Below are 25,468 nucleotides of genomic sequence, written 5' to 3'. Positions count from 1 at the left end.
TTTTTATTCGTCTGATTTTACTTTGTTTTTTTGGACCGCCCCCTGTCATTTAAAAAAAATATCTTAATGGTGAACGTGTCAAGTATAAAAGCCCTAATCCATTTCGTGTGTTGTGCGATGCGGTGCCAGGTAAAGGTATAAATCTGCATTAAGATGTTTTCTGTAGTTCAATGGTGCATTTAACCTGACTTTAGTACTGTTCAATTTAAATAACTTTATTTTACCCCTAATTTTGTGTGTTTTTGATATTGCGATATAGGTCTTAAATTTAATACTTAATGGTCTCAAAAAGGTTGTAAAAGGTCTTAAATTTGACATTATGATATCTGCAGAAACCCTGATTTATTACTGTTAGGTTACCCATTTGATACAACTTTTTTAAGTTTACTGACCACAAACATTTGAGCAGTATTATACATACATTGGAATGAAGTACCTATTACTTTTTACCTTTTCTTAGGTGTACTCTGTGAGATAAATGAGGATGATTGTGCAACTCCCTCATGGCCTCGGGGAATGCCCAAATGTCAAAATAATGGCACATGTGTGGACAGAGTTGGAGGGTACAGGTGTAACTGTCCTCCAGGCTTCACTGGAGAACGTTGCGAGGGAGACATCAACGAATGTCTTTCCAACCCCTGCAACCCCTCAAACAGCTTGGACTGCATACAGTTGCCCAATGATTACCAATGTGTGTGCAAACCTGGCTTTACAGGTGAGGGATGTCTAAATGCTGAAAGTGTGTCTGTGTGGTACATAAGCAGGATTTTTTTGTGTGTCTAAATAAAGTTCATTGTGTCTCCAGGACGAGGGTGTCAAAGTAGATTCAGCGTGTGCGAGTCTCAGCCCTGTAAAAATGGAGGAGTATGTTCCTTGTCTGGCAGCTCCCCACCAGGATACTCTTGCACTTGTCAGCTTGTGAGTATCCTGGCTTGAAATGAGATCATTTAACACTATGTTACTACCACTTTCCTCTAGACTTCAAAAGCAGTAACTTAAATCATTATCGTCTCTTTTTTAGGGGTACGCAGGTTCTAACTGTGAGAGGAGCATGAACTGCAAAGAGCTGCCTTGCTACAATGGAGGCAGTTGCACTCTCACCACACGAGGGGCACGTTGTACTTGCATTCAGGGCTTTGGTGGGCCATTGTGTCAGCACCGCAGCAATGACGGCTGCTCCTCCAAGCCATGCCACAATGGAGGCTTATGTACAGAGGAAACCAGCTATCCATTTTTTCACTGCCAGTGCACCAATGGCTGGAAAGGCAAACGATGTGAACAGAAAACTGGGTCATCGGCTCCACTTCCTTCTCCTTGCCCTATTGCTGACTGCTTCAGCAAGGCCAATGACGGTGTGTGTGACAAAGAATGCAACTCCTTAGACTGCCGCTGGGACGGAGGTGACTGTTCTCTTGCTGTAAACCCCTGGGCACGCTGTGCAGACCCTCGATGCTGGCGGCTCTTCAATAACAGCCAATGTGACGAGTTTTGCAATAACGCAGAGTGCCTGTTCGATAATTTCGACTGCATAAACAAAGAGAAAGTCTGCAAGTAAGTTCTGTATTCATTTTTTGTCTTGCTTTATATAACAGTTTATGATGTTCCATTCCCAATACACTTTCTCTTCCCTCAGCCCCATCTATGAAGCATACTGCACTGACCATTATGCAGATGGACTCTGTGATCAAGGATGCAATACTGAAGAATGTGGCTGGGATGGACTGGATTGTGCAAGGAAGATTCCAGAAGACCTTGCTGAAGATATGCTTGTTATTGTAGTCCTACTGCCCCCAGAGGAGCTTCTAAGGACACAAACAGCTTTCCTGCAGAAACTAAGTGCCATCCTACGCACCACGTTGCGCTTCCGTCTCGATCGAAATGGAGATTACATGATCCGACCTTACACAGGCCGTGAGACGCGCATTAAACGGGAGCTTAATCCTCAGGAGGTCATTGGGTGAGTTGCAGAAAAAAAAACTACTTCACATACATTTTCATATTGTCAAAATAACACAGGTTAAATGTAATAATCTCAGCAGGAACCTGAATGATCAAGAATTGCGTTCTCTGCACAGATTTGGGAGTTTTACACTTTTACTCTTTGGCTTCTCTGCAGGTCCATTGTATATTTGGAAATAGACAACAGGCTGTGCTCTCAGGGCTCAGATGACTGCTTCCGCAATGCTGACAGTGCTGCTGAATACCTTGGTGCTCTGTCTGCTCGGGAGATGTTGCGCTTCCCATACCCCATTAAAGAAGTGACAAGTAAGTATCAACAATTATATCTGGTTTACTGTTGCCTTGCATAGGTCCCGTTGTTCCCACATGGAAATGATCAATTACCAATCCTTTTTTAGGTGAAAAAAGAGAGCCCTCGATTACTGAGATACCCGAATGGGCTAGGCTACTGCTAGTAGGTGTAGCTTCTCTCTTCTTGTTAGTAATCTTGATGGTTGGCATGTTGATTGCCCGCCGCAAGCGTGAACACAGCACACTCTGGTTCCCTGAGGGCTTCTTCCTCAAAAAGGAAACAAGCAGTAACAAGAACCGCAGAGAACCTGTGGGCCAAGATTCACTGGGCATGAAGTGAGTTGGTCATGCAGTTTTTTGATTATAGCTATTATCAGTATGGTTCACTGAAACTTCAAAGGCACTAACTAATATTTAATACTCTTTACAGACACATGCCAAAGACAGTGGAAGAGTCTCTTCTGGCTGATCACAGTGACCAGTGGATAGATACAGACTGCCCAGAGGCTAAGCGACTTAAGGTGACTAAGCAAAATTCCTCTGATGTACATTTATGAGCATCAGTGAGATAGTTATATATGTACATTAACAGCCTAACCAACGTCCACATTTTATGCGCAGGTGGAAGAACCAAGCATTCTGTCAGATGGTGAGGATGCAGTTGACAGCAGACAGTGGACACAGCATCACTTGGCAGCAGCAGATATCCGCATGCCACCTTCCATGGCACTTACACCACCACAAGGAGAGTTTGACAGTGACTGCATGGATGTTAATGTCAGAGGCCCTGGTATGATACGTTTATCTACTGTTTGAAGTCCAGCTGTCCCTTCTTCTTGGATATTTCTTAAAGAAGAATAGCAAATGAACTTAAAACATTTGCCAACTTTTATTTTACTATAGATGGCTTCACACCTCTGATGCTGGCATCTTTCTGTGGAGGAGGGCTTGAGCCAGAGGTGACCGAAGATGATGACTCAGATGAATCCTCAGCCAACATCATATCTGACCTCATTTACCAGGGAGCATCACTTGCAGCTCAAACTGACCGCACTGGAGAGACTGCTCTGCACCTGGCTGCACGCTATGCCCGGGCAGATGCAGCTAAAAGACTCCTGGATGCTGGGGCTGATGCAAATGCACAGGATAACACAGGTCGCTCACCTTTGCATGCAGCTGTGGCAGCTGATGCACAGGGAGTTTTCCAGGTAAAGTCATGGCCTTAAGAATAACTTTTTTTTTTTAAATAGACTACTGTAAATAGTAGATTATGAGGCTATGTATTTTATTCTGACGTATGGTATATTTGAATGTTACTAATGTTATAATAAGGTGATGTATCCTGATGTATACCATGATTTTGCATCTTTAGATTCTGATCAGGAACCGTGCCACAGACTTGGACGCGCGCATGTATGATGGCTCCACTGCTCTGATACTTGCAGCCCGTCTGGCAGTAGAGGGCATGGTGGAAGAGTTGATCACCTGCCATGCTGATGTTAATGCTGTTGATGAAATCGGTAAGTACAAAAGGAAAACTATTTAGTTCCTGCTTTAGACAATAATTTCCAGCTGCAGACTCTCAAACATTTCACACAATCCTGGCCACATGATCCAGGAGGTAGGACTTTCGCCATTAGTAGGTTTATTAAGGTTAGAAGTGTTAGAACTGTGGCTACTAGGAAAGTGCACATAAATATAGCTTTGTTGGTTGGTTTAGAATTAGTGTAGACCTTAAAAACAATAGGTTTAACAAACAAACTAAATATCTCATCATAACCTACTGTCAAATGTTGTATGGTTCATTATTATTGATTAAAATCTATCATTATATTGGAACATGGTGAACTTTATGTTCTAAAATATGGGTAGGTCTGGATATATCTCACTCCAGATGTGAAGCTACACTAGTTCTGATGAGTTCATAACATGGATTTCTTTTCACAGGAAAGTCAGCATTGCACTGGGCAGCAGCAGTCAATAACGTTGAAGCTACTATTGCCTTGTTGAAGAATGGTGCCAATAAAGATATGCAAGACCTCAAGGTATGCAGTCATATACTTTTGTTTTGAAGTTGTTTTTTTTATATCCACTTATACCATGTTATTAATTTTTTCCATTTCTGATCTTTAGGAGGAGACTCCGCTGTTCTTGGCTGCCAGGGAAGGCAGCTGTGAGGCAGTAAAGGTGTTGTTGGCTCACTTTGCCAATAGGGAAATAACAGATCACATGGACAGACTCCCTCGAGATATTGCCCAGGAGCGCATGCATCATGACATTGTGCAGCTACTGGATGAATATAACACTGTGCGAAGTCCACAGGGTCATGCAGGGGCAGGTCACCACCTCTCTGGTAGCCACACACTCTCACCGCTCATGTGCCCTCCCAGCAACTTCCTCCAAGGGCTGAAAAGTACCCCTCAGGGTAAGAAGAACCGTCGCCCGGGAGCTAAAGGCATTGGTGGACAGCACGCTTCCGGCCTGAAAGATTCAGCCAAAGGACGCAACAAACGGCTGACTCTAGACATGCAGAGTGCTTTGCTGGATAGCTCTGTCACGCTCTCCCCTGTTGACTCACTGGATTCACCACGTGGAGGCGCCAGTAACGCTGGCTACGTCACCAATCCAACCTCACCAGCTGCCATGCCCTCTCCCGGCCTTTTCCACTCCTCTATGTCTGTCCCTAATACCCCTATGGTGCACAGCAGTATCCTGGACAGCACCAGCCCTTTTGCTGTCTCCCTGGCACAGTTGAGTGACCTGGGAGATGGTGGGCTCTCAATGCAGGGGCGTGTGGGCATGCAAGGAGGGGGTGTCAACCCAGGCCCCCATAACTACGTGATGAACGCCGGTCAAATGAGCCTTAGTATGGGCATGGTAAGTCCAGTAAGCGTGCCGTTTGACTGGCACAACCGCATGCCTCCATCTTCTCAGTGCAGTCAGCCAATGATCAGCATGGTGCATCCAGTAAGTAGTCAAGCAGGCATGCTCCCACAAACACCAACCCTGCAAAGCAGCATGCTATTGCACCAGCAGGTGTTCCGTAATGCCCAGCAGCCCATCCTGCAGCCAACACCTGTCTCCAGCACACCGTCTATTAGTCCAGTCAAACTGCCTCCCATTGCTGAGCAGCAGCCGCAGCAACTTCACAGCCACACCCTCACCAACCCCAACCTCTCCCGCATGGCCACCTCCACTCCCCCAACTCCACAGCAGGCACAGCCTCCTCCAGCTTTCTACCAACCACAACAGCCACAAGCTCAGCCGCCGCAGGCCCCGACAGCCCCTCAGGCAACGCAAGCACAAGCTATCCCATCTCAGGCACCCCCAGCACAGGTGAGCGGCAGCACCGCAGGCCCAGAGGATTACCCCACACCACCTTCCCAGCACAGCTACAGCTCAGCCATGGATGCAACGCCTAAGCATTATCTGCATGTGCCCAATGAACATCCTTACCTGACCCCTTCTCCAGAGTCTCCAGAGCCCTGGTCCAGCCCTTCCCCTCACTGTGTGTCTGATTGGTCTGACTCCACACCCAGCCCAGCTGTCACAGCTCCTTCTCAAACCCAGATTTCACAAGTCCAGGAGTCCAACGGGAAGATGCAGGTGTTTGCTTGAGCAGCCCAACCTACCTTAAATGTTTGTGACTTTGAAAGTTTAGAGCTGACAATCGTCACTCTAGGGCTTGTGTTTTTAACTTGCCTGTCAGCCCATTTCCAAGATTTTGATTGGATTAGGATTGACTGTTTTGCGTCAAGAAGACCATCTGCCGGTATCCGCAGAAAGAAAGTTAAAGGGAAATTTGTGTTGTCTTAAAAAGAAAAGACAATTTAATGAAGTAAGACATTCTGTCACAGATGGACTTGTTTTTTAATTATTAAAAAAATATATATGAAGAATGCCACGTCTTTCATTTCAAAGACTTGGGGACACTCCTGAAACTAACAAACTTTTTAAAAAAATAGATTGAGTGAAAAGTGAAATGTTGAAGGAAATTCCTTTCGTTTTATTTATTGTCTTATGTTTTTCCAAACTGCCTTGTGGGTGTTTTCACCCTCTGTCTGTTTCTGTTGTTTTTAGTGGCCCCTATAACAAATGCCTTACTTCTCCCCAATATTTTACATGGGACTCGTGAGGTCTCCTCAGGTTCCATGTTACTACTGTTACAAGAGAAGCAGCTCATGTTCCGCCCCTGGTTTCATCAGCAGCAACCGATACAGTCGGAATGTGTACACCAGCCTTTTGAGTGACACACACACACCATGAGATTAGACGTTTTACAAATTTTAGTGATATTTATTTAGTCTAGCAGAAACACTTCATTGGCACATAAAATCAGAGCTATATAGAGACAACACAAGTGAAATATTCTGATTTAAAATTATTTTATACGTTTTATAAAAGTATTTGTATGAATGTAGAGGGGCATCTGTGAAGCACTTCAAGGGAAAACAAGCTTGAGAGAGATGGCAAGAAAAAATCCTGAAATCCAAGTTCAGCATTTACAACAGCCATGCATAAGCGCCTCTCGAAAACAGGCCAGTGTTTAGAATGTTCTTCAGTGTTGTGTTGTATCAGTGGATATGATTTTACTGAACATAGTTTCTTCAGTGACCTCACCGACTTACAAAGGCCAGAGCTGGCCCACGCTCCTACCAGTTCGCTCTCAAAATCCCTGCCAGTCACTGCCTTATAGTCTTGCCTTTTGTAAATTTTTGTTTTCTTTTATTCTTTTTTATAAACACATTTTTGGAACCACAGCTACCTGTGGAACATTGATGTATTAAGCTGTGTTATTAGGCTGCTGCTCTGCGTCACTTCTTCAGTGACATTCAACTTCCTTTCCGCTAACATTCCTGATTGCAACCCATCCACCGGCCTCGTGGAGCTGCTGTGGAACAGATCCCGATCCCTCACAAGCACTTCATTTCAGTTCTGAACAGCTGCAGTGGTTACTTGACCTCTAGAAGTCTTCCTCTGGGGCTTTTACGAAGCTAAGGCATTGTGGGTGATTTATTTGAATGAAACTTGATCCCTCAGGTCCAGCATTTTCATGTGGTCTAATCATATTCTGGCTCCTTTTGGTTTGGATAGCGAGCATATGTGTTGTGTGTTGGGTACGTGGCTAACGGGGTTGCTAATGGTCTGCTAGTGCTCTGTCACTCCTCAGGGAGGTGTTATATAGCATGCAGTTTTGTCTGCATCTTTAGCAGTTCCCACCCCACCAGCCAAGACGATGACATCTGTCGTGTCTGATCAGAAGGCGTGAGATGGGAAACGCTACTATGTAGTGATGCCCTGGGCTTTCTGCAACATGTCCAAATGTTCATCCCCATGAACTTTCCCAACTGTAAAACCGGCATTTGAATGCACTGACAAATGTTTTTCAAATTTGTATCGCTATCGCCAAGAGGAACATACCCATTTCACTTAACCATGATACACTAACATTGATTTCTGCCATACAATATTTTTCTAAAGAAAAAAAAAAGTATTTGTGCCGGATATTTTTCAGACCTATGTGTTGAGTGTACAGTGCATGATTTTTTCAAACCCATGTGATGAGTGTACAGCAATGTTAAATCTTCATGTACGATATATCAATGCTTGTGGTTGTTTCGGAGCACATTCTGGACCTCTTTGTTATCCTTCAAGTACTACTAAGCTTAGCTAACCCAGCATAAGTCTTTCTGTCGTTCATAACCTTTCACCACTCATGGTACAGTTCTTAAGATATTTTTGAAATTCCAGTTCCTTTCTGTAAATACGTTTCACCTGGTTTAGGTCTACTTGTTTATGAGAAGTCTTATGTTTCTAAAATGATTATGTACTAAAAAGAGCAAAAAGTAAATAAATGTACTTTTTATTAGCGTTATTAAGGTGAGGATGTGACCGCGTGTCGGTCTTTCATAACTAGAACAGCCATAGATATTTTCTATCGTCATTATTAATTTCCTGTACTTGTTTAAAAGTAGTTTAAATCATTGTATATAAACAGCTTTTCACAGTTTCTTTCTACAGACAAAGTTGTAAAATATGTTACTTCTAATAAAGCAGTAGAAACTACATTTCACTGATGTCTTATTATTGGTCTTACCTGTTGTTTTTAGATTACAAAAAAAGTTGAACATGGAGATGGATGTACAACAACTTCAATATTTGTATTTGAAACTATTATAGATAGAAAAGGAACTAAACGCTGCAGTGGTACTTTCAAAAGTTTACCCAGGTTATCATGACCCAGGGTTCACATTTCTGTATACTATTTGACATTGTTAATATTTGTATAGATATAGGCTACTAAAAATGAACATCGAGATGATTCATGCTAACTTTACGATGCGTCTATTTGCTGTGCTCTGTTGTTCTGTCAATAACAAACACACAATAGCAAACTCAATCGGCCATTATCACGCCACAATTGCCCCAAGAATCAATACAAAATTCCTGTCAGAGTTTACATCTTGAAAAATGACTTTTCACAATGTGGAAAACGTTTCTGGATGTTCTGAGACATCTAACAAACACAAAACATCTATTTATCGATGTTCATGATGAAAATTTACTTACTGAATTCGTGATGTTCATGAACAACTTCCTTTCGCGTGGAGTGTGGCCTTCATAGACGTGACACGAAAGTTCGACGCGCCCTCTGTCGGATTTCAGGTTTAGTATTTCCTCTCGATATTTTAGGTGGATATTAGGAAATGTCTCTATTAAATTAGTCAGATGAATACTTTGAAGGCAAAAAAATTGCGACAGTTATACTCATTGTGACGATGATACTCTAAAAGCTGCAGCTGTTTGCTCTTTTAAATGTAGTTATAGCTATAAAAAAATGCATCCTTGTGAACTACAAATAGTATGTAGTTTTGATGTTTTTCACATAGCGTTAATGAAATGCATCTCAACTATACCAAGTAGATAAATGGCATTCTAAAATGAAAAGAAAAAAATAATAATCAACTGAACAATTGCATATGCAGTAAGCACAGCTTTGTTTTTAGCCTTTTGGGGTAGAAAAGACCCAGTTATAAAAATATACTATAATATTGAATGAATAGTATATAGATAGTATATAAATATAATATAGATATACTGAAAATGAACATCCAAATGGTTCACACCAACTTTAAGATGCTGTGCTTTATTCTCTCAGAAACAAACACACAACACACAGCAGTGAGAAAACAGCAGATAAGAATGGACTTTTGCAAGTATGTATCATGGATCTATTTATATATTTGAGAGATGTATTTAGAAGTTCTGCAATTCACCTGCATCATCTCAAAAGGTCAGGTAATTAAAATGACACTGTTAAGGTTGAATGCAATATATGCAGTTTATCAGGATATAAGAAAAACGGTTTTTAAAAAAAAATAAAAACTGCTTTTATTCTAGCCGAAATAAAACAAATAAGACTTTCTCCTGAAGAAAAAAAATTATTAGACATACTGTGAAAATGTCCTTGCTCTGTTAAACATCATTTGGGAAATATTTTAAAAAAAGAAAAAAAAATGTATGTATGCATGTATGTATGTATATATGTATATATATATATATATATATATATATATATATATATATATATATATATATATATATATATATATATATATATATATATATATACATACATACTTACGAACCAGTACAATACGAACCAGTGACGTTTTTGCTTTGAGGTAACTGCACTAATTAAAAAAAATAAATAATTAAAAAAAATTTTATATATATATATATATATATATATATATATATATATATATATATATATATATATATATATATATATATATATATATATTTTTTTTTTTTTTTTTTTTTTTTTTTTTTTTAATTAGTGCAGTTACCTCAAAGCAAAAACGTCACTGGTTCGAGTTTCAGCTGGGCCAGTAGCCTTTCTGTGTGGTGTTTACATGTTCTCCTGTGTTTGCGTGGGTTTCCTCTAGGCAGGGTGCGAATTATACATTGACAATTGGGGGGTCAAGTTTTTTAGTTTATGTTGAGTGGTTCTTAATGACATTTGTGATTTTAAATAAATGGTAACAGGTTTGCTTTCCTGCACCTATTAAAAGATCACCATGAAAGACTGCACATATTTTATATTTCACAATTCACTTGTTTGTGGCAGCCATAGTATAATAAAATACAAATTATGCATCAAGTTCTACAACACCTTTTTTAAAGAAACAAGTTTTGTGAACACTTGTTGTCTGTTGGTGCTCTAGATTTGCCGGTTTCAAACCAATTAATTAATATTTTTTTAATCATTTTATTTTTGGCAAAAATATGCATTCACAATGGTATGAACCATAATAGCGGTGGTCTGTTAAATTCATATCAGTTATTTTTATTATTAATATTATTAAAGATACAGATCAGAGCAAACCATTTCTTAACTTTTTAAAGGGCAGACCCCACATCCATCTTGTTTTGATGTCCATCATGGGGGATTAAGACTTATTTAGGGGGGTCAGACCCCCCCAAATCCCTCTATAATTCACACCCTGCCTATAGGTGCTCCAGTTTTCCCCACAGTCCAAACACATGAGCTACAGGTGAATTGAATAAACTAAATTGGCCATAGTGTATGAGTGTGTGTGTGTGTGTGTGTGTGTGAATGAGAGAGTGTATGGATGTTTCCAGTACTGCGGGTTCATGAGTTAGTGTACTCTTAATGCTGGGTTGCTGCTGGAGGAGCATCCTCTGCGTAGAACATATGCCAGTGTAATTGGCAGTTCATTCATTCATTCAAAAATGGTGATGGAATAACATTATAAAATACTCACTGCAAAGAAAAAAAAAACTTTAAAACACACTTTGCAAAAGTACACAAGGTGGATATTTGGAAACTGTTTGTACAAAAAAATTCAGACTTTTTTTATTTGTAATTATTTACATTGCGGCGACACAGGGACATGATGGGTAGCGCTGTCACCCCACAGCAAGAATAGCTGGTTTGAGCCCTGGCTGGGCCTGTTGGCACTTCAGTGTGGAGTTTGCATGCTCTCTCCATGTTTGCCTGGGTTTCCCCTGGGTGCTTTGGTTTCCCACATTTGTAGACATGCACTACAGGTGAAGCTAAATTGTCGATAGTGTATGTGTATATGTCCTGGTCCTTCAGATTGTAGGTTGAGCACTGAGCTAACAACTCACCTAATAAAAACTAGATGTTATGAAACACGAATATGGTGCAGCTAAATATCAACTTCGACATAAAACAGCCCTGGGAGTAAGTTATTTAAATTGGCTAAATATCACAAATGACACCTTCTTTTGGGGCAAGTGTGACCCTGAAATGCCATAGGTGCCATTAACAAGACTTCATGAATGTGAAATCTCTTTGATCAGACTCTCAGGGCTCTATTTTGACGATCCATGTGCAAAGTGCAAACCGCAGGCCGCAAACGCTTTCAGGGCGTGTCAGAATCCACTTTTGCTAATTTAAGAAGTAAAAATCCGCTTTGTGCCCTTGCGCATGGTCTAACAGGGTTAAGCTTATTTTCTTAATGAGTTATAGGTGCGTTTTGAGAATAAACCAATCAGAGTGTCATCTCCCATTCCCTTTAAGAGCCAGTTGCGTCGCGCCATAGCCATTTGCTATTTACATGACGACTTTGTAAGTGGAAAAACATTTCACTAGCAATAAAACAGTTAAAAATTGCATCTGCAGCGCAAGAATGAGAGATAAGCCTCCACTATCTACTTTTACTTTAGCTCTCGTGGATAGGGAAACCTTGTACACACAGACAACCATTAGCATATAAATAATGAATTTTGTTTGTTAAGCGCAAATAATGGTTGAAAACTGTTTCTAAATTCAATTCTAATTTCCAGCAAACGAATAAATGAACAATAATAACGAAGTGTGGTCAAAAAACTGAGTTATATCCAACTATACATGCTGTGCCCCATATGGTCTGAGACCTGAAAGGTGGGCAAACCTAAGCTTGTTTTAATAAAACAAATATAAATATGGATATAATAAATAATACTGCTAATAATAATAACATTATACAAAAGCAAATTGTTATGGTGGTTTTAATATTTATGTAAGCTAGAAAATAATATGTTTTGTACTATTTTAATCCTTTATATTCATATCCTATCTTTATTATATCCTATATATCCTTAATATTTTAATTCTTTTTCATATGTAAAGATATTTGCGTATTGCTCTACATCATGTGTGTTTTAAGCAGTAAGCGAGGCGCACAACTAACGCGCTCTGTACTCAACAATAGACCGGCTTTGTTCTGGTCTTTTGAAAAATCTATTATAGTTTCTCAAATTAGCAACACGCCAGCAATGTGCCTCAGAATGCCTTCCTTTTTAGACCAGAACTGTCACGGTATGGGGGTGGATGGAGAGGAGGCGAGGACCCAAATGCAGGAAATGAAGGATTTTATTGAAAAAATAAAACAAAAACAAAACTCAAATCTCCCCATGTGGGGAAAAACACAACATTATATTATATACTAAACTAGACTTGGTCTAGAACTAGGCAAGACACAAAACTTGTGTTTTGCCTAGAACTAGGCAAAACACAAAACCACTGTTGTAGAACCGGAATCAGCAGACCTCATACAACAGGGAAAGGAAACAATCAACAACGGACCAGCACAGAACATTGCACACTAGGAGAATAAATAGGAAAGACAAACCAATTAACAGACAGGCGGACAGGTGAAAATAATAATTACAAACAGGATAACAAGGTGGGTGGGACCAGACAATAGACGGGAGAGCGCATGACAGAGACGAGACTAGCCATGCGCTCACATAAAACAGGACAAGAACATGCAGCCAATGAGAGAACTCATTAAGCGCATGTTCATGACAAGACAAACACAACACTGAAGCACATGACAAAAGCCCGTGACCACAATGTAAACAACAAGCCACGTGCTTTGACAACAGACTCAAGACACGAGCACACGATGAATGAAAACACTCACCGTGCGCTCATACACGCAGCGTGCATGCTTCATCCCAGCGCCGACCAAAACCGAAACCAACAAGACTGAGACGCTGGGAATGAAACACCACGCTGCTGACAGACGAAAACACAAACACGAGTACAAGAGCGCGCACGTCTGAAGGACGCAGAGCGCGCGCGGCCGCATCAAGCGGGAGCGCGCACACTCTGCGTACACCCACGACGGCGCGCGCACACACAGAGACAGAAACAGGACCAGACATGGGTAGTGTCCGAGCTCTGCCACCAAAACAAGAATTTACAAGACCAGAGTGGCAGAACCCTGCCAAGAACGCCTATGGGTGCACATATGAGCGCAAATCCATTTGCTATTCGAACAGCTTGGCGCAAAACATCAAAACGACTATTGCGCCAAGCTGAAACTAGCAAACAACAATTGCGTCGCACCTTGCGCCAAATTGCGCCAGGTGTATGATAGGGCCCAAAGTGTGTTTTAGGCAGCACTTTTACCTATTTTTCTGTTAAGTATGCGCATAATATTTAGACTAGCACTGAAGATGCGGTCATGCTGGAAGATCATTTTATAAAACGCATCTATGGGTAGTCGTCCGGTTGGATCAGCATGTTTCATGGCAGTCAATGGCATGTACAAACGATTGGTCTGATGACGAAATGGAGGATTCTTAGACAAAATCAGCCGGGTAGTTTGCTGTAAGACAGAAAAGACAGTTTTATGTCACTTATTTAAATAGGGACTCATAATGACCAAAAAAACAACCCATTTGCAGTGCACTCCTACCTCTGCAACCTCCTCAGGCGTCTGTCCGATTGAATGAAAAACTCTGCGTGAATATGGCAGGTAGATCTGTCGGAAGATTTGAGCTGTCTCCTCATCGGTCTCAGACAGATCCATCGTCTCTGCCTCTTCATATACTTTCCTCTCAAACTCAGTTACAACTGGGCCAGGCTCCACTAAAGTCATCCTGCAAGAGATGTGCTGCATATAAGCCACGATTTCAACACATGCATGGTTTTGAATATATAACAGAATATGAAACTGTAGTGCATATTAAAGAAACATTAACACTGCCCAAAAGTAATCTCCAGCCCTAAATTTACAAATAGTGGTATAAGATTGATGTACATTTTGTAAACATAGTAGTTTTAATCTAATTAAATTTTTAGTCTATAATATGTTGCCATGAGAGAGTGTGGTGGTGTGGAGGGGGATGTTTAAATAAAACATAGACCCTATTTAATTAAAATTCTAGCATCATTATAACCAAATGTTGTATAATATAATGTAATTTATCACCCTTTACTATCATTTTTCATTAGTTAAAGAATTTTCTAATATGAACTAATACTGAACAATACTTGTACAGCATTTATTAACAATAGTTCAACAATTATTAATCCAAATTTGAGCTTGTTGACATTAGTAAAAGCACAACGAGTTAACAAACTAACATTCAACAACTTTATGCATTAACAAACGTTAACAAAGAATGAATAAACACAGTATTCTATTTATTGCCCACTGTTTGTTCATGTTAGAAAATACATTAACTAAAACAACCTTATTGCAAACTATTACTGTAATTTGTATCATGTAAACAGATTCCTAAAACAGACCTGCAGCCAGGGGGGTTTGCGAAGTTTGAAAGACCCACGTCTTCACTGACAAAGGTCCAGAATTTGTCCCATACAGGAGAGCATATGTCTTATTTTGACTGCAATGCCACCGTAAATTGTGAATAACTCATCAAAAAAGGCTTTAAGACCAAGTAGAATCTTTTGTTGACTGCGCCCTTCGGCGTGACTTCAGCTAACCAGTTTTAACCAATACAAACAACAGTTTTTTAGTCCATCATCCAGCTGTGCAAGATAAAGTCACCTTTCACTACTGACAGGGGTGCAAAAAGAGGGTATGCAGTACACACGGCACATAGGGGCGCCACACATGGGGGGGCGCCATTGTGCCAAAACTATTTTTTAAAATCTTTTTTATATCCTTATTAAAAGATTGAATAATAAAAAATAATAAATATGTTTTGTTAAAAATGTTTATTTTGCATTTTTAACCAGTATAATATTGTATTTTATTAAATAAAAAATTATATTCTGAGTTACATACGTTGACACACACGTTTAATTCCAAATCATTTAAAACAATAACATGCAGTCACACAGCCAAGTGTTCATGTAGATGTAACTGTTTAGATTTAAAAAACAAATTTTTATCAAAACAAACTGTCAAATCATACATACACTACAGTTGAGGTCAAAAGTTATGAGAATAATCTGAAAAAATGTTCTTTATTTATTTATTATTATTTGTTATTAATTATTTTGCCAAAATAAGAGGGATTACACAAAATGTTTGTTTATGTTAGTACAGACATCAATAGATTTCAAATAAAATTGAAAATATTATTTGGATGAAGAATTTCCTCTATATGAATTAAATATACTTGATTATAACGATTCTTAACCCTGTTAAAACTGACACAAGAACAAACAGTCAGAATATTCACCTTTTTTAGAACTGAAATGTTTAATAATACTTCTATCAAGATCTATTGCTTGCTTGGTTTTGGGACTTGTGGAGCTGCGCATCGATGGGTTTGCTCATCAGTGTTTGGACTTTCAACAGTGAAAATTAAACTACACTGAACTGAACTAAACTGAACTTCAACTCTAAAAACTGGACTGACAGTTTCAATTTACTAGAACTTCTATGTTAAGCTGTTTTGCCACAATCTACATTGTAAGCAATAAAGCTTACAATAAAGATGAATGAAGCAATAGCAATAAAGATTAATTGAATTTAATTGAATATGCTTTAAACAATCTAATCTAAAATATCATTAAGTTTACACTTTTATTGTACATAAGAGATGGAAATAAGAGTGAAATGTGGTTAAATGCATGGTTTAGAATAACAGTAACCCAGGCTGAAGTGTGATGTCAAATGATAAGCCAGCACTTAAAGGGATACTTCACACAAAAATTTACATTACCTCATAATTTATTCTCCCTCCAGTGGTTTTATACCTTTTGAGTTTTCTTTCTTTCTTTCTTTCTTTCTTTCTTTCTTTCTTTCTTTCTTTCTTTCTTTCTTTCTTTCTTATTTTAAATAATGCTTGCTGATCTGTCACCCATTGACTTCCATAGTAGGAAAAACAATTCAGAATATTGTCTTTTAGGGTCAACAGAAAAGCAAACTTTGAAATGGTTTGGTTGGCATTGTGGCTCGGTAGTTAAACATGCCAGAATAGTTGGTGGTTCATTCTGCTTGGTGAATTCTAAATAAGGTACTAAGCTGAAAGAAAGTGAACGAACAAACGGACAGACGGAAGGACGACCGAACCAACAAAGTAGATTTTAAATAAGTAAAGGGTGTGTAAATTGTAAAATAATTTTTATTTTTGCGTGAACCATCCCTTTAAATCAGTGAATTATTTATATGTATTATGAACTCACTTGACATTGAACTTCATAGCTTGTACAGCAAGACTCTCACAAAATCCTTCTACAGCAAATTTGGAAGCAGCATACAAATCATTGAAGAGTAGCCCTGCATGGGGAAGGAAAAACTTTCAGTATTCAACTATTTTTTGCGGCTTATAATAAATTAGCTGTGTTTTTTGTTTTTTTTTACCCTGTATGCCCAGAACGCTGCTCATCACTATGATGTGTCCACTCTGACGCTTCTTCATTTGGGGCAGCAGCTCTTTGACCAGTCTCACCAGACCAAAGAAATTCGTATTGAAGAGATCCTGCATTGAGCTCATACTCTGGCACTCCAAAGGACCAATCATACCCACGCCGGCATTATTCACTACAAAACAATCAAACACGATGTCAGAAAATATTCAAAATACATACGTTTAAAAGTACAGTTCAACCAAAAATGAGGAGGAAACATTTTTCACACTTCCATGCAATTTCAATCATTTATGTGTCTTTGCCGAACATGAATGAAGATATTTAAAAAAAAATGTCTTTTAATGAGGGTTTAATTCAATTGAGCACAAATAAATTTTATCCTGGTCTGTTTGGTTGCAGATAAAAGGGAATCATATATTTCTGCCACAATATTTAAAAACTGACAGGCAAATAGGATATCCAATCATATTGTTTGGACCAAACATTTTGAACGGACAAACTTTTCTTGGTCCTACACCTTCCACATCAATCCCCTATTGTACCTTTAAAAGTGCAATAAGTGAGTTTTCTTTTTACTGATAAGTTATATTTTTTCCAAATATATATATTTTTTTACATTTTTAGTGCAAAAACATGTCAGAAAATGACATTAAGTAGAAAGATAGTATCTATCATACATGTAATTTGAGTTCTGTACCCCACAGGAAAAAATGAAAAATAAAATAAAAATAATAGTAAATAAAATTTAATTGTAATTAAATAAACAACAAGTAAATAATAATAACACTAATAATAATAAAAATAATAATGACAAAAAAAAACAATATAACATTGCAAAAAGGCATATTACATTTCTTTTGTCCAGGCTGAGTTTAACAGACAACTTTTAGTCTTAGAGACTTAGAGGTTCCTAGATACAAAACAATCAAACACGATGTCAGAGAATATTCAAAATACATACGTTTAAAAGTACAGTTCAACCAAAAATGGGGAGGAAACATTTTTCACACTTCCATGCAATTTCAATCATTTATGTGTCTTTGTCGAACATGAATGAAGATATTTTGAAAAATGTCTTTTAATGAGGGTTTAATTCAATTGAGCACAAATAAATTTTATCCTGGTCTGTTTGGTTGCAGATAAAAGAGAATCATATGTTTCTGCCACAATATTTAAAAACGTTGACAGGCAAATAGGATATCCAATCATATTGTTTGGACCAAACATTTTGAACGGACAAACTTTTCTTGGTCCTAGACCTTCCACATCAATCCCCTATTGTACCTTTAAAAGTGCAATATGTGAGTTTTTTTATTGATAAGTTTTTTTTTTCCAAATATATATATATATATTTTTATTTTTAGTGCAAAAACATGTCAGAAAATGACATTAAGTAGAAAGATAGTATCTATCATACATGTAATGTGAGTTCTAACCCCCACATGACAAATAAAAATAAAATAAAAATAATAGTAAATAAAATTAAATTGTAATTAAATAAACAGCAAGTAAATAATAATAACACTAATAATAATAAAAATAATAATGACAAAAAAAAAAACAATATAACATTGCAAAAAGGCATTTTACATTTATTTTGTCCAGGCTGAGTTTAACAGACAACTTAAGAGACTTAGAGGTTCCTAGATACACAACAATCAAACACGATGTCAAAGAATATTCAAAATACATACGTTTAAAAGTACAGTTCAACCAAAAATGGGGACGAAACATTTTTCACACTTCCATGCAATTTCAATCATTTATGTGTCTTTGTCAAACATGAAGATATTTTGGAAAATGTCTTTTGTTGAGGGTTAAATTCAATTAAGCACAAATCAATGTTATCCTGATCTGTTTGGTTGCAGATAAAAGGGAATCATATAAACTTAAAATGACATAAGAAAAAAAAATGATGTCTCTAAAACAGTGCTTAAGCATCCCAAGGTAAATTTGACACAAGTGTGAAAATATATAATTAGTACACTATTATCTTGTACTATTTTATTATCTATTTATATTATATTACATTGCGACATACACCTTTTTGCTGCTTCCTTCGGTTACTCTATTATGTAACCATAGCTTTCTGCCACAAGTAGATGTCATCAGGTGGTTTTCAACCTTCCCTGAGTTTTTCGACCCTTACCACAACACTCTCCAGCTGGAGGGTCGGCAGTGGTAGCCAAGCCACTGCCCATCTACTCATGGCTTCCAGCTCTTCTCCTCTCTCTTACTCCATAGCCAGTATGAAGCTTGTTCTGCTTCTTGTCCCATCCTGCGAGCAGCATGTTTCTTGCTTTTCTCCTCCATGCCTAAAGCTGTCATCAGTCGCCATTCTGACTTTGCAGGAAAGCCTCTACACCCTACCTCCACAGAAAACAGCCATGCCTGCCAACCTTTGTTTTTCCACTCCTGAATTAATGGTGTGTACTTTAAGGCCTTCCTCTCACGAGCCTCTTCACAACCCTCACAGTCAGCTCTATTCAAATCATTTATAGTCTTTGTCTGGCCACAAGACAATATCTGGACGAAGAGCTGTATGAATCACTTTTGGGAACTGCTGTTTTCTTCCAACATCAACTCTCAATTGCCAATCACCTGTGGCTTGTAGCCAGCATGAATTAGCTACTGCCCAAGCTGCAAGCTCCAGGCCTTGCCCCCTTCTTGATAAAACTGATGGTTTCCTTATCTATACTGCCATGCTTCGTCTTGCGCCTCTCCTGCTCAATTGAATCAGCAAGGATCAAGAGCTCCTTGTCATGACGCCACCTATGTCAACCCTGGGTTAAAGTCGTTTTACACCCTGACCTTTTTGCCACATAGCTTGGAGTATGGGTCGTCTCTCAACCCCCACATGTGCAAATGAGATGGTGACTGGAGGGTGTCATATACAGAGTGCAGCATTAAAGAGATGCATACAATATTAATCTGATTTAATACTTTAAAATAGTTAAAGTCCGTAATTAGGAACCACAAACTCTAAATCTTGTGAAAATAGGCTGTCAAGTACATATTTCATACTCTAAATTGTAAGAATGGTGCTACAAGTGATTACACAAATAGTCTAATGTCTACTAGAATCAATTTCTGTTATGACCCATTTCACATTTTACAGAAATTCATCATCCAAAGCCACTAATCCTGAACGCATGAACACACACTAGATAACATCACTACAATACATCACATTACATTCACTAGAGAGAAAAATATTTTAGTACAGTAATTACAATACCCAACTTTAAAAAGAAGGTTGTTTCTTAATGCTTGCTGTTATTCTCTTTCTAAAGCTCTGTCTGAATTGTATGTGATAATACAGGCTTGTATGCAGGGGGTGTTTGGTTGTTTTGAAAGACCCACCCCTCACTGACAAAGGTCCAAAATTTGTCCCATACATGAGCTCATTTGTCCTATTTTGACTGCTATGTCATCATAAGTTGTGAAAATAAACAATCGAAGAAGGCTTTAACACCAAGCATAATGCTTTGTTGGCTGTCGCTTCAGTGACTGAGGAAAACTGAATGTGCTGGCCAGTTTGTTATTTTAATTAATGATATTTATATCACGGGCTAGGCAGTTGCGCAGTAGGTAGTGCTGTCGCCTCACAGCAAGAAGGTCGCTGGATCGAACCTCGGCTCAGTTGGCGTTTCTGTGTGGAGTTTGCATGTTCTCCCTGCCTTCGCGTGGGTTTCCTCCGGGTGCAGTACAGGTGAATTGGGTTGGCTAAATTGTCCGTAGTGTATGAGTGTGTGTGTGAATGTGTGTGCGGATGTTTCCCAGAGATGGGTTGTGCTTGGAATGACATCTGCTGCATAAAAACTTGCTGGATAAGTTGGCGGTTCATTCCGGATTAATAAAGGGATTAAGCTGACAAGAAAATGAATGAATATTTAAATCACGATATGCTAGTTTTTAATTTAAAACTTTAACAGATTCCTATTTTTTTCTAATGACATATGATGTAAATTTGTAATTAAAATTAAGTATTATTCTCATATTTCTTCATTTTAAATCTTTAAAAAAATGTTTTTGGTCCATCAAAGTGTAGTTATGATGACAAGTCAACCAGCTTATCCACCAAAAAACTAATGCTTAAAATGTTACTAAAATGCAACCTATTTAAACTAATTAAATTAAAGAATGAGGTGAATGACTGCAAAAAGAAACACCCCTTTTCACCAGCCTGGCTACTGGCCTGTATTATAAAATTAAAAAACTTTAACAGGCAAATAGGATATTCAATCATATTGTTTGGACCAAACATTTTGAACGGACAAACTTTTCTTGGTCCTACACCTTCCACATTAATCCCCTATTGTACCTTTAAAAGTGCAATAAGTGAGTTTTCTTTTTACTGATAAGTTGTATTTTTTCCAAATATATTTTTTACATTTTTAGTGCAAAAAGATGTCAGAAAATTACAATGAGTAGAAAGATAGAATCTATCATACATGTAATGTGAGTTCTGACCCCCACATGAAAAAATTAAAAATAAAATAAAAATAATAGTTAAAAAATTAAATTGTAATCAAATAAACAACAAGTAAATGATAATAACACTAATAATAATAAAAATAATAATGACAAAAAAATACAATATTACATTACAAAAAGGCATATTACATTTCTTTTGTCCAGGCTGAGTTTAACAGACAACTTTTAGTCTTAAAGACTTAAGAGGTTCTTAGATAAACAGAGAGTCCCAGGTCCGATAAAATAGAAAAGATTTGTTCTTCATAGCTGTGGAGAAAGCCTCAAGTGAAATTATGATGCAGACTGCAAGCAGCCATTGATTTGAACAGGGTGGTTCTTCATTAATTCACTTTACAAGGTTACATTTCCAAGCAAAGTAAATCAAAATATGTAGTAGGTCCCTGTTCCAAAGATTATAAAGTTTATCATCATTGAGGCCCACTAAGCAATTCTTTGGTCCCAGTCGAAATGTACATTTAAAGATGGCGTCGAGCTGTAGTCTAGTCCCAAAACTGCTGTATATAAGGATAACTCCACATACAATGATGAAATTTCCAATGTCTAATTTACATTTCACACACAGCTCAGACAGACCTGGATTCATTTTATGTCTAACCTCAGGTGTAATAAACAGTATATGTAAAATTTTAAATTGTCTTTCCCAGGCAGAATTTGAGACTTACACACCAAGGGGGTTGCTACACAGATCCAGCTAGGAATCATTGTCAATTACACTATTCAGATGAGCTACCCATTTACACTTACGTGAGTCAAGATTCTCAGTTTTAATATTACAAAGGATGTTATAGACACGCCGTGTGATACATTTGACCTGCTTCTCAATGGCCAGAAGTGATTCAACTGGGGAAATACGAAATCCTCCTGGGTAATCTCTATATTTTATCAAAATAAAGTTTCAAACCTGTAGCAGCATGTAAGTTTAAGACCCATTGGTTGAACTAGGTATTGCATTTCTTGATCAAAACAAATGCAAGTGCGGGTTGTCAGATTGACAACCAACAGCGAGTCTGACTATCAAGCCTAAAGGTTGATTTAAATTGTGTTCTAAATAAAAGCAACGCCACCCGATAGTAGAAATGTTTTCCATTTTAAAGGTGTTTTTGTTCTAAATAACACCTGAAATTTATATATAAAAAATGGTTTGCATTATTTGCAGCTGAACAACAGAAACCTATGAAAATGATCAGCTCAGGTACACCTCATGTGCATAATTGAGTGTTAAATGCTAATAATGTGAGTTTGAATGCCGTTTTACATGACATTTATTGCCATATGAAACCAGCAGCAAATAGTTCACCTCAGATCTTGAAAATAAAATAAAAAATTGACAATTAGTACTGTGACTAAAACCAACACAGCGATTTAGCATGTACATTTAATAATGCTTGAGGTTTAATATGTATTATTTAGATTATAAACTTTACCATTTTGTTGGAATGCAGTAAGTGCACTATTTTGTGCTTCTGAATGGCTGCATTTAATTTTCTGTCCGTTTCATCTGGTGCAAACAGCCCAATTGTTTATCACTGCAAACCTCGTTACTTAGCGTGTTGTTAGGACACAGGGTTACAATGTAACCTGCTCACCTAATGTTTACGCTCGTAATATTTGTAGTATTTACTGACTAAAAACTTTATCTGGAACTCTAAATCTGCGTCTCATTTTGGAGTCTGCTACTGTCCACTAGAGGTCTCATTTTGTTCATGAATGCATGCTTTGAGTGTCTTCCTGACTGACTGAATGAAATATGTGGTTTTCCACCAAGAGAAACTGGGGCGCTGAAATATAATTAGCTAAACTGGCATTGGCCGGGTTAAAAGAACCAAATTAAAGACAGATGTTTCAGCACGCAATGCACATTTTCAAAGCATATCTGACATAAGCATTGTTTTTCAGATAAACACGTATGTTCAAAACGATCAGTTTCACCTAACACATCCACCTGTCGATCTGGCAGGCTGTTCACACAGTCTCTGATGGAGTCCTCACAGGTGGCGTCGAGCTGCCGGATCTCCAGAGATCTGTTAAGCGTTTCTCCAGCTGCTCTCTCCAGGGCTTCTCTCCTGTCCAGATCCCTCATGGTGGCCACAACTAACTCACAATCAATAACAACACTTAAAATAACATTATTACAGTATGTAATTATTATTATCATTTAGTAATGCATATAAAGTTGAAGTCAAAAGTATTAGCCCTTGTGTGATTTTTTTTCTTTTTCAAATATTTGCTAAATGATGTTTAACTCATTTAGGAAAATCCATTAAGGATTTTTCTCTTTTGCCCAAAATCATTAAAAATGTAAGAAAAAAATCCTGTTCCATTAAGACATTTTAAAAGATTATCAGCAGATCATGTCTACATGCCTAAATGCACTGTTACATCTATTTGATTGGTTTATTAAATTAATGAGGTTTTGAATAAGTGGATGTAATAAAATTACAATACCTAACCTGACACATAAAATAATGACAAACATTCATTATTCAATACTATTAGTTACCCTTGAAGCGCCTTAATTCATCTTTGGCCAGACGGACAGCCACCGCCAACCCAATTCCAGAGGAGCAACCTGTCACCAGAACTTTCCTTGTCCCCATAACTTCAGCTGAAAGTTAAATTGATATCCTTTGGTAAGAATTCATATGCCAATACAAATATTAAACATACGGTAACATGATTAATTGAAACAGCAGTGCTAAGCTTAAAAATTAACCATGGTTTTACAATTTAAAACAATGTTGTACATTAAAACAATTATTCATTGAATTTACTCAATGTTTTTAAGGTAAGTAGTTGCAAAATATTTTATATGGGCTGAACTTAAACAAATTAAAGTTATCAATGTTCAACTTAATTTGAACTTCAACTTAAAGTCCAAATGAATTGTTTTCTACCACTCACCCTAAAAATATTAAGTAAATTCCAATTAATTTTTTTTTCAGTGTAGTCTAACCACACATTAAACATAATCCTGCTATATTAGCCATAATTCAACTGTTATTTGTTGTAAATCTGTAATTATACAAATGGTAATCAATACACACAAACCCTAACACACACACACAACACATAACTAACCCTAATACACACACACACAATGCACAACTAACCCTAATACACACACACACACACACACCAAACTCTACACACACAAAATCATGGTTGCTAAACTTCTACTTCAATAACAAAGTGCTTAATTTTATATGGCCGTAAAATAAGGCAAACTGTATTACAGTTATAGTCACTGTAACGTTTAAATGAGGAAGGTCACATTTTATACGGTGAACATTTAAAATGCATAGCTCTACAGAACACACACTACACGTTTCTGGACTACAAATTAAATCCTAATCAGATTATCTCAGCAAGAGAGCGCACCTCATGTGCGCGCTTTTAACTCAGTTTAATAAGGGTTTAACGCAATTTCAAATGTAAAACCGCATGACAAGTGCTATTTTTCATTTTGTTGACACGTTGTAATGTTAAGCATTCAAAACATCTCTGACAGTTATTTTCACCGCGTGCAAAGCAAAACAGAGATACAAAAGCTTAGTGGTGAGGAAACCAGTTTGGAGTGTTCTGGGACACGCACTTACTGAATGCGAGTAAACCGTCTGTTTGTTAGCAGGTACAGACCCGTGTCCCGCTGACAGAGCTGCTCCTGTCGCCCACAGACACCTGTTCTGCTCTGCTCGAGCGCCTCTGATAGAAAACAAATCATGTTGCAGAGCTTACGTTGCTCCTCAGACCGAGAACCCTGGGAGTTGAAGTCTTTATTTGGCTGTACAGCATATCTGACATAATAAAAATAATAACAATAATAATAATAATAATTATTATTATTATTATTATTATTATTATTATTATTATTATTATTATTATTATTATTATTTTATTTTTTTATTGTTGTTGTTGTTGGTATTATGTTGTTGTTATTATTATTATTATATTTTAATAATCAACCAATAATAATATTTAAAATAATATTTTTAATTTATTTAATATTAAGGTAAAAACAAATGATTAATCCTATAATTTAATTTGGGATGAATAATTAATTAAAAAATATGAACATTTTATAAAATATTGCTTCAATGCTACAAAATG

The 25,468-nt window shown here is 37.6% G+C and overlaps 3 protein-coding genes and 1 long non-coding RNA gene across 11 annotated transcripts in view; 1 reads left to right on the top strand and 3 right to left on the bottom strand.

Annotated features, from left to right (window-relative positions):
- Nucleotides 1-8,318, top strand: part of notch3 (notch receptor 3) — a 31,938-nt gene extending 23,620 nt beyond the window's left edge. Inside the window, exons 21-32 of one of the 2 annotated variants that reach the window (XM_087243248.1) lie at nucleotides 461-715; nucleotides 806-918; nucleotides 1,022-1,551; nucleotides 1,634-1,957; nucleotides 2,117-2,265; nucleotides 2,358-2,586; nucleotides 2,681-2,771; nucleotides 2,872-3,040; nucleotides 3,154-3,458; nucleotides 3,623-3,770; nucleotides 4,198-4,295; nucleotides 4,384-8,318. In XM_087243248.1, coding sequence (XP_087099374.1) covers nucleotides 461-715; nucleotides 806-918; nucleotides 1,022-1,551; nucleotides 1,634-1,957; nucleotides 2,117-2,265; nucleotides 2,358-2,586; nucleotides 2,681-2,771; nucleotides 2,872-3,040; nucleotides 3,154-3,458; nucleotides 3,623-3,770; nucleotides 4,198-4,295; nucleotides 4,384-5,868 — 3,896 coding nt within the window. In that variant the 3' untranslated portion in view covers nucleotides 5,869-8,318. 2 annotated transcript variants of the gene reach the window in all.
- LOC147846067 (uncharacterized) overlaps nucleotides 1-8,892 on the bottom strand; it is a 125,804-nt gene extending 116,912 nt beyond the window's left edge. The window contains exon 1 of the long non-coding RNA XR_015481317.1: nucleotides 8,821-8,892. This is a non-coding gene — a long non-coding RNA (uncharacterized LOC147846067). The remainder of the gene's footprint in view (nucleotides 1-8,820) is intronic.
- The window catches only part of LOC147846065 (uncharacterized), a 700,063-nt gene that overhangs the window by 452,102 nt on the left and 222,493 nt on the right, over nucleotides 1-25,468 (bottom strand). The window lies entirely within an intron of this gene.
- On the bottom strand, nucleotides 10,917-25,065 carry zmp:0000001048. Of its 7 annotated transcripts, none has more exons than XR_015481315.1 (8): nucleotides 24,954-25,065; nucleotides 23,862-23,966; nucleotides 23,291-23,452; nucleotides 16,857-17,036; nucleotides 16,679-16,772; nucleotides 13,992-14,175; nucleotides 13,526-13,901; nucleotides 10,917-12,596 (listed from the first exon to the last, which is right to left on the bottom strand). XR_015481315.1 is itself a non-coding variant. In XM_087245233.1 (7 exons), the coding sequence occupies exons 2-7, from the start codon at nucleotides 23,956-23,958 to the stop codon at nucleotides 13,686-13,688; spliced, it is 933 nt and encodes a 310-aa protein (XP_087101359.1). In that variant the 5' UTR covers nucleotides 23,959-23,966; nucleotides 24,954-25,065; the 3' UTR covers nucleotides 12,641-13,685. The 7 variants fall into 7 exon arrangements, 4 of the variants coding, with proteins under 4 accessions (XP_087101359.1, XP_087101358.1, XP_087101361.1 ...); XR_015481314.1 differs by having other exon boundaries at nucleotides 24,958-25,065; XM_087245233.1 differs by lacking the exon at nucleotides 10,917-12,596 and having other exon boundaries at nucleotides 12,641-13,901.

The sequence above is a fragment of the Danio rerio genome, chromosome 3 (genome assembly GCF_052040795.2).
Source record: "Danio rerio strain M-AB ecotype USA chromosome 3, GRCz13ab, whole genome shotgun sequence".
Taxonomy (NCBI): Eukaryota; Metazoa; Chordata; class Actinopteri; order Cypriniformes; family Danionidae; genus Danio; species Danio rerio.
This window is presented reverse-complemented; position numbering and strand designations above follow the sequence as displayed.

Bases quoted from the DNA above. Each gene is read 5' to 3' on its own strand.
- zmp:0000001048 (XM_087245233.1), bottom strand. From the start codon at position 23,958: ATGGGGACAAGGAAAGTTCTGGTGACAGGTTGCTCCTCTGGAATTGGG. The intron at 14,176-16,678 runs GTGAGTTCATAA...CATCTCTTGCAG, and splicing joins GCTATGAAGTTCAATGTCAA to GATGACTTTAGTGGAGCCTG. The intron at 13,902-13,991 runs GTAGGAGTGCAC...TCTGTCTTACAG, and splicing joins CGCCTGAGGAGGTTGCAGAG to CAAACTACCCGGCTGATTTT.